General features: G+C 39.8%; 1 protein-coding gene across 30 annotated transcripts in view; it reads left to right on the forward strand.

Moving 5' to 3' along the window:
- ZNF131 (zinc finger protein 131) overlaps window positions 1-9865 on the forward strand; it is a 54163-nt gene extending 44298 nt beyond the window's left edge. For all 30 annotated transcript variants that reach the window (XM_078004705.1, XM_015139988.3, XM_028849431.2 and 27 more), the window contains 2 exons: window positions 6969-7099; window positions 8074-9865. In XM_078004705.1, coding sequence (XP_077860831.1) covers window positions 6969-7099; window positions 8074-8760 — 818 coding nt within the window. In that variant the 3' untranslated portion in view covers window positions 8761-9865. The remainder of the gene's footprint in view (window positions 1-6968; window positions 7100-8073) is intronic.
- The last annotated feature ends 4831 nt before the right edge of the window (window positions 9866-14696 follow it).

Here is a 14696-nt window from a genome sequence, read left to right on the forward strand (position 1 = left end):
TTTTCTTCTGCAACTTCTTAACCTCTCTCAACCTTCATAGAACTGAAGAAAGGGCCTAGTTCTGGGTTAGGCTTTGGCTAAAGGGAATGTTTGTTTGGTTTAATCTTTTATCCAGGTTATTCACTCTTTCTCCATATCAGCAGTAAGGCAGTTTTGATTTCTTACCATTCATATGTTCATTAGTGTAGCACTTTTAATTTCCTTAGAGAACTTTACCTTTTCAGTCACAACTTAACTACCTGGCATAGGAGACCTAGCTTTTGGCCTGTCTCAACTTTTGATATGCCTTGCTCTCATAGACTTCATCACTTCTACCTTTTGATTTGCAATGAGAGACATGTGACTTTTTTTTGTGGCGTGATCTCGGCTCACTGCAATCTCCGCCTCCCAGGTTCAAGCAATTCTCTGCCTCCTGAGGATATGGGATTACAGGCGCCCGACACCATGCCCGGCTAATTTTTTTGTATTTTTTAGTAGAGATGGGGTTTCACCATGTGAGCCAGGATGGTCTTGAACTCCTGACCTTGGAATCCACCCGCCTCAGCCTACCAAAGTGCCGGGATTACAGGCATGAGCCACTGTGCCCGGCCGAGACACGTGACTCTTCCACTTAAAGACTTAGAGGCTGTTTTAAGGTTATTAATTGGTCTAATTTCAATATTGTTGCTTCTCAAGGAATAGAGAGACTTGAGAGAGGGAGGGAGGGAAGAGAGAAAAGCTGGTTGGTGGAATAGGAAGCATACAACATTTATCAGTTAAGTTCTTTGTTATGGGTGTGGTTCAGGGCACCCCAAAACAATTACAGTAGTAACATCAAAAATCACTGGTCACAGATCATTATAAGAGATGATAATTTAAAAATTTAAATTTAAATTTGAAATATTGCAATAATTACAGTGACACAGAGACATGAGGTGAGTACATGCTGTTGGGGAAAATGGCACCAGTAAACTTGCTTTACACGGGGTTGTCACAAATCTTCAGTTTTTCAAAAAATGCAAGAAAGTGAAGCACAATAAAAATAGGTATGTTTGTAAGCAGTTTTAAACTACGTTTAAGTTAATAAAGAATGGACAATTTTTCCTTGTAACAAACTTAAGGCAGACAATCCTCTTCCTGTTTCCTATTCTCAAAATGTATACCCCATTAGTTTCATATTTTGCATATCTTTATTAGTTTAATGGTTTGGTTTCCTGTATGCTGTTAAAGCATGCACTGTAATCTATGGCTTGATTTGTAAAATTTTAGCTATTTTTTGTCCTCTGAATTTACTTTTATTTGGAAAATAGTAATGATAATGCCATATACCACTAGGCCATGAATATAAAACAGTTTTAGAGTCCCTGCCTTCAAGGAGCTCAGGATATGCTGCAGCGGGGAACAAGCGTGTACAATCTGTGTAACATGCTAAGTGCTGACCACAGTAAGCAGAATCCTGTGGGAATGCCTGCCTGGGTTGCTTGTTTGTGATGGAAGAGACAAAGGTGATATCTTAGTCTGTTCTGTTGCTTATAACAATACCTGAAACTGGGGAATTTATAAAGAAAAGGAATTTATTTCTTACAGTTCTGGAGGCTAAGAAGTTCACTGTTATGAGGTCACATCTGGTGAGAGCCCTGCCAGTGGTGACTCTGCAGAGTCCTGAGGCCATGCAGGGCATCACATGGTGAGGAAGTTGAGCATGCTAGCTCAGGTTTCTCTTCTTCTTTTAAAGCCACCCATCCCATTCCCATGATAACCCGTTAATTCACTGATCCATGAATGGATTAATCTCTTCATGAGTGCAGAGCCCTCATGATCCTATCACCTCTTAAAGGTCCTACCTCTCAATACTACCAAATTGGGGTTTAAGTTTTAACCTGAGTTTTGAAGGAGACAAACATTAAAACTATAGTAGGTGGCTTCTGGGGGTCGTTAGTCTTTGATGACTCAGAAAGGAAGAGGAGTTAGCCTGGAAACAGGTATTCCAGGCAAAAGGAAATGACACAGACACAGAGGAATGAGAGGAAACAAATTGTTTAGATCACTGTTAGTAGGGCATTATGGCCAGAGGCTTGGGTCCAAGTAGAGGAATGCCAGGAGATGTGGCCAAAGGGGTTGGAAGGGCTAACCATGTTGCATGCACTTGGGCATCATATGGGAGATCTAGAGTGGTGTAAGGGTAAGAAAGAGGGAGAGTAATGAGAGATGAGTTTGAGATCATGGAGTTATTTTCATAAATTCCATAAATGAGTTTGAATAATATCTTGGAAGACTAGGTCATTTTAAAGGAGTTTCAGCCAGGCAGATAGCTCATCAGATTCATATTCTAGAGAGGTGACTGGCAAGATAGATTGGAGTGGGTTGAAACCTGCTAGCTCAGTGAGGAATCTTCGAGTAATCTAAACCAGAATGGGAGGTTGGGTAAAGGCAGTGTTAGTGGAAAAGAGAGATTTGAGTAACATTACGTAGCCTGAATCAGTAGGATTTGGTGGTCAGTGAGGTGTAGGAGTAAAAGAGAGCTGGTGAGTCCCAGCTTTCTGATTTGAATGGCCACTGGAGGCTAATTAACTTACAAAAAAATATGTAGAAGAGTAAGCAGATGGGGAAGGAGGGAAATACCAGACATGTTGACAGATACACCTGTGGGACACACAGTGTCAAAAGAGAACCTAGAGGTAACCTTTAGCCATGTTTTCAAACAACTACTCCCTAGTTTCCAAGAAAGGTAGTGTGGAATCATAGAGGGAATGTGTGTCCAGAAATCAGAATTTCAGTTCCAGCTCCAGTTCAGCATTTGCCAGCATGATGAATTTGACCGTTCACTTCATCTTTGGGCTTTTCTTGTCTGTGTACCTACTTTATAGGGTTGTGACAAATAAGAAAATGGTGAAAGCACATTGAAAACTGTATTGTCCACACATCTAAAAGAATTAATATGTTGCTATTCCTACATTTTACTGAGCTTACTAAATTTTTTAAATAGGAAAAGCTCAGATGGCACACAATGAAAATTGAGTCTTGTTTCTACTCAAGTAGGTCTTTTGAAGTAACTACTGCTATCCTTTTCTGATTTATCAGATTCATTCCTTGCATTTTCAGGTAGCCATACACACACAGGCACACATGCTTTTGGAAAAACAAACGAGCATGCGGTAGTACAGCGTCATGCCATTTAGTTTATCTTTGAGTCGTTTTGAAAAATATATGGAACATTTATGAGTATTTAAATTTTCTTCCTGTGGCTGCACAGTATTTTAATCTATGGGTATATCAACTAGTATTGATGAACATTTAAGTTGTTGCTAGGCTTTTGGTATTACAGAGTCTGCTGTAGTAAGCACACTCGTACATATGCCTTTTCAGATGTTCAAGTAATTTCATTTTTAAGAGCAGAATTGCAAGGTCAAAGAATATGCACTTTTTTTTTTTTTTTTTTTAAAAGACAGAGTCTCACCCTATCACCCGGACTGGAGTATAATGGCATGATCTTCGATAACTTCAACCCCCGCCTCCTGGTTTCAAGAGATTCTGCTGCCTCAGCCTCCCGAGTAGCTGGGATTACAGGCACCCGCCACCATGCCTGGCTAATTTTTTGTATTTTTAGTAGAGACGGGGTTTCACTATGTTGGCCAGGCTGGTCTCAAACACCTGACCTCGTGATCTGCCTGCCTCAGCCTCCCTAATAATATGCACATTTTATATCTTGACAAAGATGATTAAATTGCCATTTAAGGAGAGGCTATGCCAGTTTGTTTCTAGGTCTTACTGATAATGAAAAATTATTGATAAAACCACTAAACCATTTCATTTAGCGATATTGCCCATCATTTTGGTAGTTGAGAATAGTTTTTTATTGCACTAATTCCAGCTAATTAGGTCTTGTCTCTCAAATTAACTTTTCATCATATAAAAATTGCACAAAATAAGCTATAAATGTTTTGTCAGATGATACATATAGCTCAGTTACTGGACTGTGTCATTGTATTTAAGTGTAAGGCTCACATCTAGGACCTCCTCATTACTGGGGTTCCACCTTCCATCCTGGAATCATTCAGTTATTTACTCCTACCCGCTGGTTGCTGAGGACTGCTGGAGAAAATTGATATCTCAGACCTTAAGTTAAGCACTTTCGTGTCTGATTTATCTCTTTTTCCTAATTGCTATTTCAGAGCTTCCCGGTATATTCAAAGACCTCTGCCCACACCCCTCCTCCAGCAGATAACATACTTACCTTCCAACCCCCAACTTACCTGTAATAGCATTAATCTTTGCCCCTCTTTTTTTTTTTTTTTTTTTTTTTTTTTTTTGAGATGGAGTCTCGCTCTGTCACCCAGGCTGGAGTACAGTGGCACAATCTTGGCTCACTGCAACCTCTGCCTCCCAGGTTCAAGCAATTCTCCTGCCTCAGCCTCCCAAGTAGCTGGGACTACAGGTGCTTGCCACCATGCCCAGCTAATTTTGTGTGTGTGTGTGTGTGTATTTTTAGTAGAGACGGGGTTTCACCATGTTGGTCAGGCTGGTCTCCAACTCCTGACTTCACGTGATCCACCTGCCTTGGCCTCCCAAAGTGCTAGGATCACAGGTGTGAGCCACCGTGCCTGGCTTATACCCTCTTCTTTTATTCTAGAAAAAGAGGTTTCCCTTTTCTTCAAAGCCAATTCTAGATCCCATGCCTTGATGTCCCTCTAAACCATGTCCCATCTATCATTCCATCTCCTTTCTCCATTGCCTCTTTGCCCATCAACAAATAAATAATGGATGTCTCTCCTGGCTTAAAGAATCCTATTATTGGCTGGCCATGGTGGATCACTTAAGGTCAGGAGTTTAAGACCAGTCTGACTAACATGGTGAAACTCTGTCTCTACTAAAAATACAAAATTAGCTGGGCATGGTGGCACACGCCCATAATCCCAGCTACTTGGGAGGCAGGAGGATTGCCTGAACCTGGGGAGGTGGAGGTTGCAGTGATCTGAGATCATGCCATTGCACTCCAGCCTGGGCAACAAGAGTGAAACTCCATCTCAAAGAAAAAAAGAATGCTGTTATTGACATGCTTCCCTCTAGCTAGTCATCTCTCTTCTTGTAGGTCATTTTATGTTTGTTTTTTTTTTTTGAGATGGAGTCTCACTGTGTCGCTTAGGCTAGAGTGCAGTGGTGTGATCTCAGCTCACTGCAACTTCTGCCTCACGGGTTCAAGCTGTTCTGTCTCGGCCTCACAGGTAGGTAGCTGGGACTACAGGCTCTCACCACCATGCCCAGATAATTTTTGTATTTTTGGTAGAGATGGGGATTTGCAATGTTGGCCAGGCTGGTCTTGAACTCCTGACCTCAAGTGATCTGCCCGCTTCAGCCTCCCAAAGTGCTGGGATTACAGGTGTGAACCACCACACCTGGCCAGCTGTTTTATTTTTAAACAGAGATGGAGTCTCACCATGTTGCCCAAGCTGTTCCCGTCAAGCAATCCTTCTACCTTGGCCTCCCAAAGTGCTGCTGGGATTACAGGCTTAAGCCACCACATTTGGCTTTCTGGGCCTTCTTAAAAGAATTTTGGTACTGACTGTTTTCATTGACATGATTCTCACTCACTTTTGCCCCGTGGCAGTGGGCCAGTTACATCACTGGTTAAAGTCATTTCCTTTTCTTTCCTTTTACTTCTGGCTGTTTCATTTCTTTTGCTAGCTCATCTACCTGCTGTTTTAACTTGGTGTTTCTCTGGATTCTGCCCTTCATTCTTGTTATCATACAACATACTCAGAAATGTTTTCCTGCCTAAAGGTTTTTACTATCACTTAACCCCTAATTTGGCCAGGTGCGGTAGCTCATGCTTGTAATCCCAGCACTTTGGGAGGCCAGGGCGGGCAGATCACCTGAGGTCAGGAGTTCGAGACCAGCCTGGCCAACGTGGTGAAACCCCATCTATACTAAAAATACAAAAAAATAGCCGGGTGTGGTGGCCCCAACCTGTAATCCCAGCTACTCCGGAGGCTGAGACACGAGAATCACTTGAACCCGGGAGGTGGAGGTTGCAGTGAGCCAAGATTGTGCCCCTGCACTCCAGCCTAGGTGACAGTAAGACTGTCTCAAAAAAAAAAAACAAAAACAAACAAAAAAAAACGACCCTATTTTATATATAAATCACCCTCTATTTGGCTCCAGAATTATCTTTACAACTATCTACCGGACATCTCCACTCTGTTCTGAGTACCGTAAACTCAGCAGACACAAAACTGAATTTATAGTCTTTCCCAGCATACCATGTTCTAAACCTACATGTACTCCTGTGTCCTATTTCTTTATTCTCATTGGTATTCTAAGCCAAGGATCTGGGAATCTCCATCACTGATTCCTCCATCCTTACTTCTCACCCACCATGCTGTTTTATACCTCCGTGCCTCTTCCTTTTTTTCCTCCTATTTCATTCCAGGCCGAATTGACCCCCTCCTCTGTGCTGCTGCAGTACATATTCCATCGCTTTTCTGTGACAGATCTTTTACAGTGCATTACATTTGTTTATTTTCATGTATTTCATCTTTATACCTTGGCCTTTGATAGGAAGTTTTTTGCAAAGGACAGTTTATCTTCTTACCTTCATCACCTAGCACATGGTCTAGCACATGGTAAGTGCAAAAAATGCAGAAAGGATAATGATGCATTTCCGCAAAATAAGAGGTTGATCATGATTTTTATCTACGGGAAAATAAATAATTTTTTTAAGAAGTGCAAAAACATGGAACAGAGTTTAGATGTAAATTATATTTATCTTTGTCAAAGCATAGATACAATTAAATATTAAATTTTATTATTTTTGCTACCTCTAGAAAAGTCTTTGGAATATGGTGAAAATATTTGAATTATGAATTGTGATTTCTCCTTTTAGGAATTTACTATTAAAATTGCCCCGTCAAAAAAACAAAGTAAATATTTAAAATTATTTGCTCTTATGATTTTTCTTAATTTGCCAACATATGTTTTTTCCCCTCTAATAGGTGAAAAACCTTTTGAATGTCCAAATTGTCATGAACGATTTGCTAGAAATAGCACTCTTAAATGTCACCTCACTGCATGCCAAACTGGAGTAGGAGCAAAAAAAGGAAGGAAGAAACTCTACGAATGCCAGGTATGTGCAGTTACATGCATTCAGTTCTTAACAAAGGAGTGTTGTGTTTGCAGTCATCAAAAGCAAAGGGAAACAGTCTCAAGCAAAGGTATAGGGGCTGATGGTCTGGAAAGAAATGAGAATAAAGAACATTATTGTCTTGGGGACTAAATTGGTTTTTTTAACCCAACCATAGATGACACCAATGTCAATAAAAATTATGTCCTAAATAACAATCTGGAACTGTAGTTAACCATGGAGCAATTATTAGAATTTGGGATGGGGATTGGAGGAAACATTTCAGCTATAATTAGATTTTTTCCCCCATGATTAGTGTATTTTTATATCAAATATCAAATAATTATTACATTATTTGATATAAAAATATTTGATATAAGTGTTATATGTTATGGGAGAAATTAAAATATTGTTACTTTATGTTTAAACAATGAAGGCAGTATTGAAATGTTTCTCAAAATGTATTTTGGTGGCCAGGCACGGTGGCTCATGCCTGTAATCCCAGCACTTTGGGAGGCCGAGGCAGGTGGATCGCCTAAGGTCAGGAGTTTGAGACCAGGCTGGCTAACGTGGTGAAACCCTGTCTCTACTAAAAATACAAAAGTTAGCCGGGCGTGGTGGCAGATGCCTGTAATCCCAGCTACTTGGGAGGCTGAGGCAGGAGAATCACTTGAGCTCAGGAGGGGGAGGTTGCAGTGAGCCAAGATCGCACCATTGCACTCCAGCTTGGGCGATAAGAGCGAGACTTCATCTCAAAAAAAAAAAAAAAAAAAAAATGTATTACTAGCTGTGTGAGCTAAAAGTCCAAATGAACCAAAGAATTATGAAATAGCTTGGACTAGATTCTCTTGCAGGTACCACGTTTATAACATTTACAGAATAAGCCTTCAACTTTTTCTTTACAGAGAATAAATGCATTCATATTTCCTTCAGTTCGGATATAAGTATTGTCTACATCATATTTTTGATTATTTTAGGTCTGCAACAGTGTGTTTAACAGCTGGGACCAGTTCAAGGATCACTTGGTGATACACACTGGAGATAAACCCAACCATTGTACTTTATGTGATTTGTGGTTTATGCAAGGAAATGAATTAAGGAGGCATCTCAGTGATGCTCACAATATTTCAGAGCGTCTAGTAACAGAAGAAGTTCTTTCAGTAGAAACACGTGTGCAAACTGAACCTGTAACATCAATGACTATTATAGAACAAGTTGGGAAGGTGCATGTGCTACCATTGCTTCAGGTTCAGGTGGATTCAGCACAAGTGACTGTGGAACAAGTCCATCCAGATCTGCTTCAGGACAGCCAGGTGCACGATTCACACATGAGTGAGCTTCCAGAGCAGGTCCAAGTGAGTTATCTAGAAGTGGGCCGAATTCAGACTGAAGAAGGTACTGAAGTACATGTAGAGGAGCTGCATGTTGAACGGGTAAATCAGATGCCAGTGGAAGTACAAACTGAACTTCTAGAAGCAGATTTGGACCATGTGACCCCAGAAATCATGAACCAAGAGGAGAGAGAGTCTAGCCAAGCAGATGCTGCTAAGGCTGCCAGAGAAGATCACCAAGATGCTGAGGATTTAGAGACCAAGCCAGCAGTGGATTCTGAAACTGAAAAGGCCAAGAATGAGGACAGAACAGCTATGCCAGTTTTAGAATGAAATTACACATGAATATATTTTTAAATTTACTTATTGGGTTTTTGAACTGATTATGGGCAGTATGACTGTCCTTAAGCCTAACAGACAAGTGGACCAAAGTTAAGCTGTTTCCTGTTGTGCTGAACTGTTTCTGTTGAAACACATTGATTCCCCTCCCCCTACTTAATGCCACAGAGGAGGGATCTTTTCCATAACTGAAGGGGAGTTTTGAGAAGTATATTTCTGGAAACTTAAATGGATTATATTCTTATTATATAGTTGGGTACGAATGTATCTATTTTCATTGTGGTAAAAGTTCTTCCTTTTCTCTTTCCCAGGTCATGTTCTTCCTCAAATTTTTTCCATATTGTAAAATCAAACTTAAATCATTAGAATACAAGTGTATGTATTCTAATGCATGTTAGAAAATTGAATAATATAGGAAACACAAGGCTGCATGATGAAAAGTGCATTGTTACTGTGCAGTAAATTTTGGCTTCTGGCTTTCTTTAGTTTGAACAAACGTTCTTGTCTACCCCAGTAGTCACAGATGCCATCTCTGCAACAGAAAGAGTGGTGGTGGCAAAAGTTCTAGAATGTTTAAAAAAAAAAAAAAAAAACACCCATGTGCCTTCTGAAAACCAACTAAACTTCTATAAAGCATCTCTGGTTCTTTCAAAGTTTGTGTTGTAAGGAGCAATGTAGATGATGCTATAATACTTTATATTTTTGCTTATAATGACAGCCACCAGTTCTTTTTCACTTAGGTTGAGAAATTTTATTTAATGGCCACTGAAGGGCCATTTTCAATTGGGAAAATGTATTTACATCTGTGGTAAACTTTATTTTGATGAAAAGTTGCACTAGTATTTTACCACCAGATGAAAAAAAGATGAGCAGCATTTAAAAATTAATGTATTTAAAATAAAGTACAGAGAAAGACATGTATATAATTATCAGGCTTTGTTTTGAATGGAATCTTTTCCCCCGATCCTTAATGTAAAGATCTTGTGCTATAACTTTTAAAGCCATACAAATAAGAGTGCTAAACTGTGGACTTAAAAGTAGGTGTGTAAATATTTTTAATCAGTATTACTTGGAAAATAAAATATAACAAACACGTAAACCAATATGCTATTTTCTTTACCTGTTAAATATTAGGAGTTCTTTACATTTTTTAAGTAAAGTTTAAAATTATGTGTTCATGACTCTTCTTTAAAAAAGTACCAGTGTGAAAGTTTGTATCTGGGCAGAGATAGTTCCTCATGTGTCTTTACCCGTGTTAACATGACTGATTCATGAATTGTGATAAATTTTCAATCATACCTTCAACCCCCAAAAATCAGCTCAAAAGCATGGAAGAATTTCATATTCTTTGTATTAATAGTTCTTACATGGTAGGCACAACAGCAGGAATTCAGTTAACTGTGTCAAATGTAAAACACCAATTCGATTAGCCCCCTTTGGTAATCCTGATGTTAAATCGTATCACATTTACAAAAATAAACTGAAGAGAATGGCTTCCCACCGTTGGAGAAGTCAGATTTAGATATAAATCTGGAGATAAAGCCAACCACTGTATTAAGGAGGCCACATTTTTAAGATCAAAATAAGGATATGAACACTTTCAAGTGTGTACTGTTTGGTAGTTGGGTACCTACTGCAAAGCTTATTTAACAGTATTTTTTTAATTGAAATTGTAAAATACCGATACTACAATTAAATTATATCCCAGTGAATTTTCAGTTTGCCTTAGGATGCCAATGTTCCTGAGTTTAAGGGAAAAAAAACCCTGACAGATAGTGATCTCAAGTATGTAAATTGCTAGTTAGTATCTAGTGAATTTTGAATGCTGAAAATAGTGCATACTGTGCCCTTAAGCCAAGGTATGAAATGAGGATTTTAAAACGAGTTCTGACCACAAGGTAAAGATCAAGGCAAAGGTACATCAAAGTGTTAAAATTATTTGAGTTTTCACATTTGTCAAGACCTTTCGAGACAGATTTGAGGTGCAGATACAGTTCATTTTTCTTTTTCCAAAAGGTATAGAAGCTATCAGTGTGCTTAGAATGCCAGTGAATTTGATTGTAAAAGTAGAGGAAAACTATCTACTGGTGATAAACCGTATGTTGAATAACACTTTGTAGTTGGAAAGCATTTTATGTAGAACATAAAACAGCTATTAACAACTGATGTATATTTGCTTCCAAGTACTGAAGCAAACAATATTTAGTCCTTCAGTGTTCTACTCTATTTCTACTGGAGTTTTAAAATAAGTCTACGGTATGAGCTACCAAGTTGGACAGTAGAGTGTGCAGTGATCACATAGAAATAAGTTCCAAGTGCACTGAGAATGAGAGGCTTTTCTATCTCCTCTACTCCACTGTTCCAACAATGATTCTCAGACATCAATTGGGTGCCCAACAATTCAATCTGACACCACCCAGATTTAGAGCAAGTTAAGTGCTCAGTACCACAAAATCGCCCGCACTTCAGACACCACAGCCACAAATGCGATCAATAGGCTAACCGCGCCTCTGCCCAGCCAACTGTAAATTTGGGGTTCTTAGGCCTTCCCATCCCCTCGAGTTCAATAATGCGTTGAAACAACTCAGGAAGGCACTATACTTGGGACTACGGTAAGTATACAATTCAAGAACAGCCAAATGGAAGAGATGCACAGGGTAAGGTGGAAGGAGGGGGTTGTGGAGGAGAATAGTAGAGGTTTCTCTGCCCTCTCTTGGCATGCCACTTTCCCAGCATGTTGATGTGTTCAACTCAGAAGCTCCCTTACTGAGATTTTATAACCTCGACTGATTGAATTATTGGCGACCAGACTCAATCTTCAGCCCATTCTTTCCCTGGAGGTCTCAGGTGAGGGTAATAGTTGTAGCCCTTTAATATGGTTTAACAGTGTATTTTTTATTTGAAATTGGAAAATACCGATACTACAATTAAATTATATCCCAGTGAATTTTCAGTTTGCCTTAGGATGCCAATGTTCCTGAGTTGTTCAAGAAAAAAAAAAACTCTTAACAGATAGTGGTCTCAAATATGTAAATTGCTAGTTAGTGTCTAGTGAATTTTGAATGCTGAAAATAGCGCATACTGTGCCCTTAAGCCAAGGTATGAAACAAGGATTTTAAAACGAGTTTTGACCACAAGGTAAAGATCAAGGACAAAGGTACATTACCTTTCCTAGGGTTCCTCTAGTGACCCATGCCCATCTTGAAACTCTCTAGGGGCCCCTCTGCCAATAGTCATCTCATTAGCATAAACTGGTAAGGTCAAAAGGGGCTTGTAATGAATAACAAAAGACATTCTGGAAATTCCAAGAATTTTTGGAGCTGTGTGCAAGGAACCAGGTAGAAAAACCCAAATCCATTTTTTTGTTTTGTTTTTAGACAGCTTCACTCTTGTTGCCCAGGCTGGAGTGCAGTGGTGCAATCTCTGCTCACCGCAACCTCCGCCTCCCAGGTTCAAGCGATTCTCATGCCTTAGCCTCTTGAGTAGCTGGGATTACAGGCATGCACCACCATGCCCGGCTAATTTTTGTATTTTCAGTAGAGATGGGGTTTCACCACATTGGTCAGGTAGGTCTCGAACTCTCAACTTAAGGTGATCCACCCACCTCAGCCTCCCAAAGTGCTGATATTACAGGCGTGAGCCACCGCTCTTGGCCTATTTTTTTTTTATTATATCACACCTATCATTTGAGATTGAAAAACTAAACTGAATACATTAGCAATGCGTTTAAAAACTAGACATCTTTTGGATATGTACAAAACCAGAAGGCTCTTGTAGTCTTACCAGTTTAAAAAGGCTGCCTGGCTGGGTGCAGTTGCTCACGGCTGTAATCCCAACACTTTGGGAGGCCAAGGCGGGCAGATCACCAGGTCAGGAGTTCGAGGCCAGCCTGGGCCAACATGATGAAACCCCATCTCTACTAAAACTACGAAATGAACCAGGCATGGTGGTGGACACCTGTAATCCCAGCTACTCAGGAGGCTGAGGCAGGAGAATCACTTGAACCAAGAGATGGAGGTTGCAGTGAGCCGAGATGGTGCCACTGCACTCCAGCCTAGGCAACACAGCAAGACTCCATCTCAAAATAAATAAATAAAAATAAAAAGGCTACCATACTCAGATAATACTGAATATAGGAACCTTTTCATGAGAATTTGAATGCTTCTGCTCCTACTAGTTTGAACTTGGAATTAAAGATTTCATTGTTGGAAGGGTCCATGAAAGTTCTCTAACTACCCATTTCATAGTTTGAATAAGCCAACAGGCTTATTAAGCCATAGAGTGAGGCCTAAATGTAGATAACCTTTACCAATCAAGTGGATTTTAATTCACATTTTCAATTTAACATGGGTTGTTTTAAACAAGTGATCCTATGATCATTAAACTAGTCACATAAAAAGTATTTTATAACTCTTACATGCAAAATTACAAACAACTGCCTGACCTACAAAGTTTAGCCTGATTTTGTTGGAGAAAACTTAATAGCTTTGAATTCATTAGGTTAACACTGACCTTTGTGTTAATTACATCAGGAGAGGGACGTCTAGACTGTTTCTCTTGTGTAATCTGCTGAGCTGTGCTATACCTCTTACAGGATTTGTCATAAAGGATTCAAATGAGAAGTAGGAATTAAAACAAACCCTTATCACCCCACCAGTTAATAAAATCCTTCATAGTTAGAAGCCTAGACATTTCTTACTTTAAAACCCATAAATACAGAGGCTGTCATAATAGTCTGAACTTAAAACTCTACTCCCTGACCTACAAATGTAACTTCATTAATTCCATCGACATGGTAAAGAAGGCAGCACATGAATTCAATCTTTTTCTCTTCGCCCTTCCTGCAATTCGATCTTTTTCTCTTTGCCCTTCCTGCAACCCAACATGTCCCTATAAATACTTTCTTTTTTTTTTTTTAGACAGGGTCTCGTTGTGTCACCCAGGCTACAGTGCAGTGGCGCAATCTCGGCTTACTGCAGCCTTCACCTTCTGGGCTCAAGCAGTCCTCCCACTTCAGCCTCTTGAGTAGCTCTGACTACAGGTGCATGTACCACACCCAGCTCCTTTTTGCATTTTTTGTAGAAATAGTCTTTCTGTGTTGCCCATGCTGATTTAAATCTCCTGGGCTCAAGCACTCTACCCGCCTCGGCCTCCCAAAGTGCTGAGATTACAGGCAGGACCCCGGTGGCCAGCCAAATATGACTCTTAACTATTCAACTGAAGCAATATCCTCACCTTTATATTTGTATCAAAATGCAGTCTGGGAAAGAAAAAAATTATTGTAACATAATAGCTATCCTTTATGGTTTTGAATACATTTAGTTATCTCAATATCCTCATTGAAGTGACTGTATTATTAGCTATCAGTTTACAAACAGAGGAAAGGAAGAGAAGGAGAAGCTGAGAAACAGCTTGTTGGAAGTGGAGCCAATACTTGAATTGAGCAAGCCTGACTTCACAGACTACACTCTTGGTCACTAAAATAACTCTCTATGAGATTTCTTTGTAGTTGACTACATTGGATTACACAAAGCATAGGATAATCAGCTGCATTCTTTTTTGGAATCCATACCAGTTCTTGATGGAGTTGGAAGTGCAGGGGACAAGAGATCAGAAAAGCCGACAAGATACATGCAGCCAATTGCCTTTTAGTATCTTCTTGCCCTGAGACTACATCATTTAGGGAATGGTTCTCTAACTTTAGCAAACATCAGAATCTTGTTGAAACATGCATTGTTGGACCACACACCTGTTTCCGGGAGAGGGTGTCCAGGTTCTTGGCATCTTGAACAAAGAATTGGACAAAATGCACAAACAAAGCAAGGAAAGAATGAAGCAACAAAAGCAGAGATTTATTGAAAATAAAAATACACCCCACAGTGTGCGAGCAGGCCCAAGCATAGGGGCTCAAGAGCCCTGTTACAGAATTT

The sequence above is a fragment of the Macaca mulatta genome, chromosome 6 (genome assembly GCF_049350105.2).
Source record: "Macaca mulatta isolate MMU2019108-1 chromosome 6, T2T-MMU8v2.0, whole genome shotgun sequence".
Taxonomy (NCBI): domain Eukaryota; kingdom Metazoa; phylum Chordata; class Mammalia; order Primates; family Cercopithecidae; genus Macaca; species Macaca mulatta.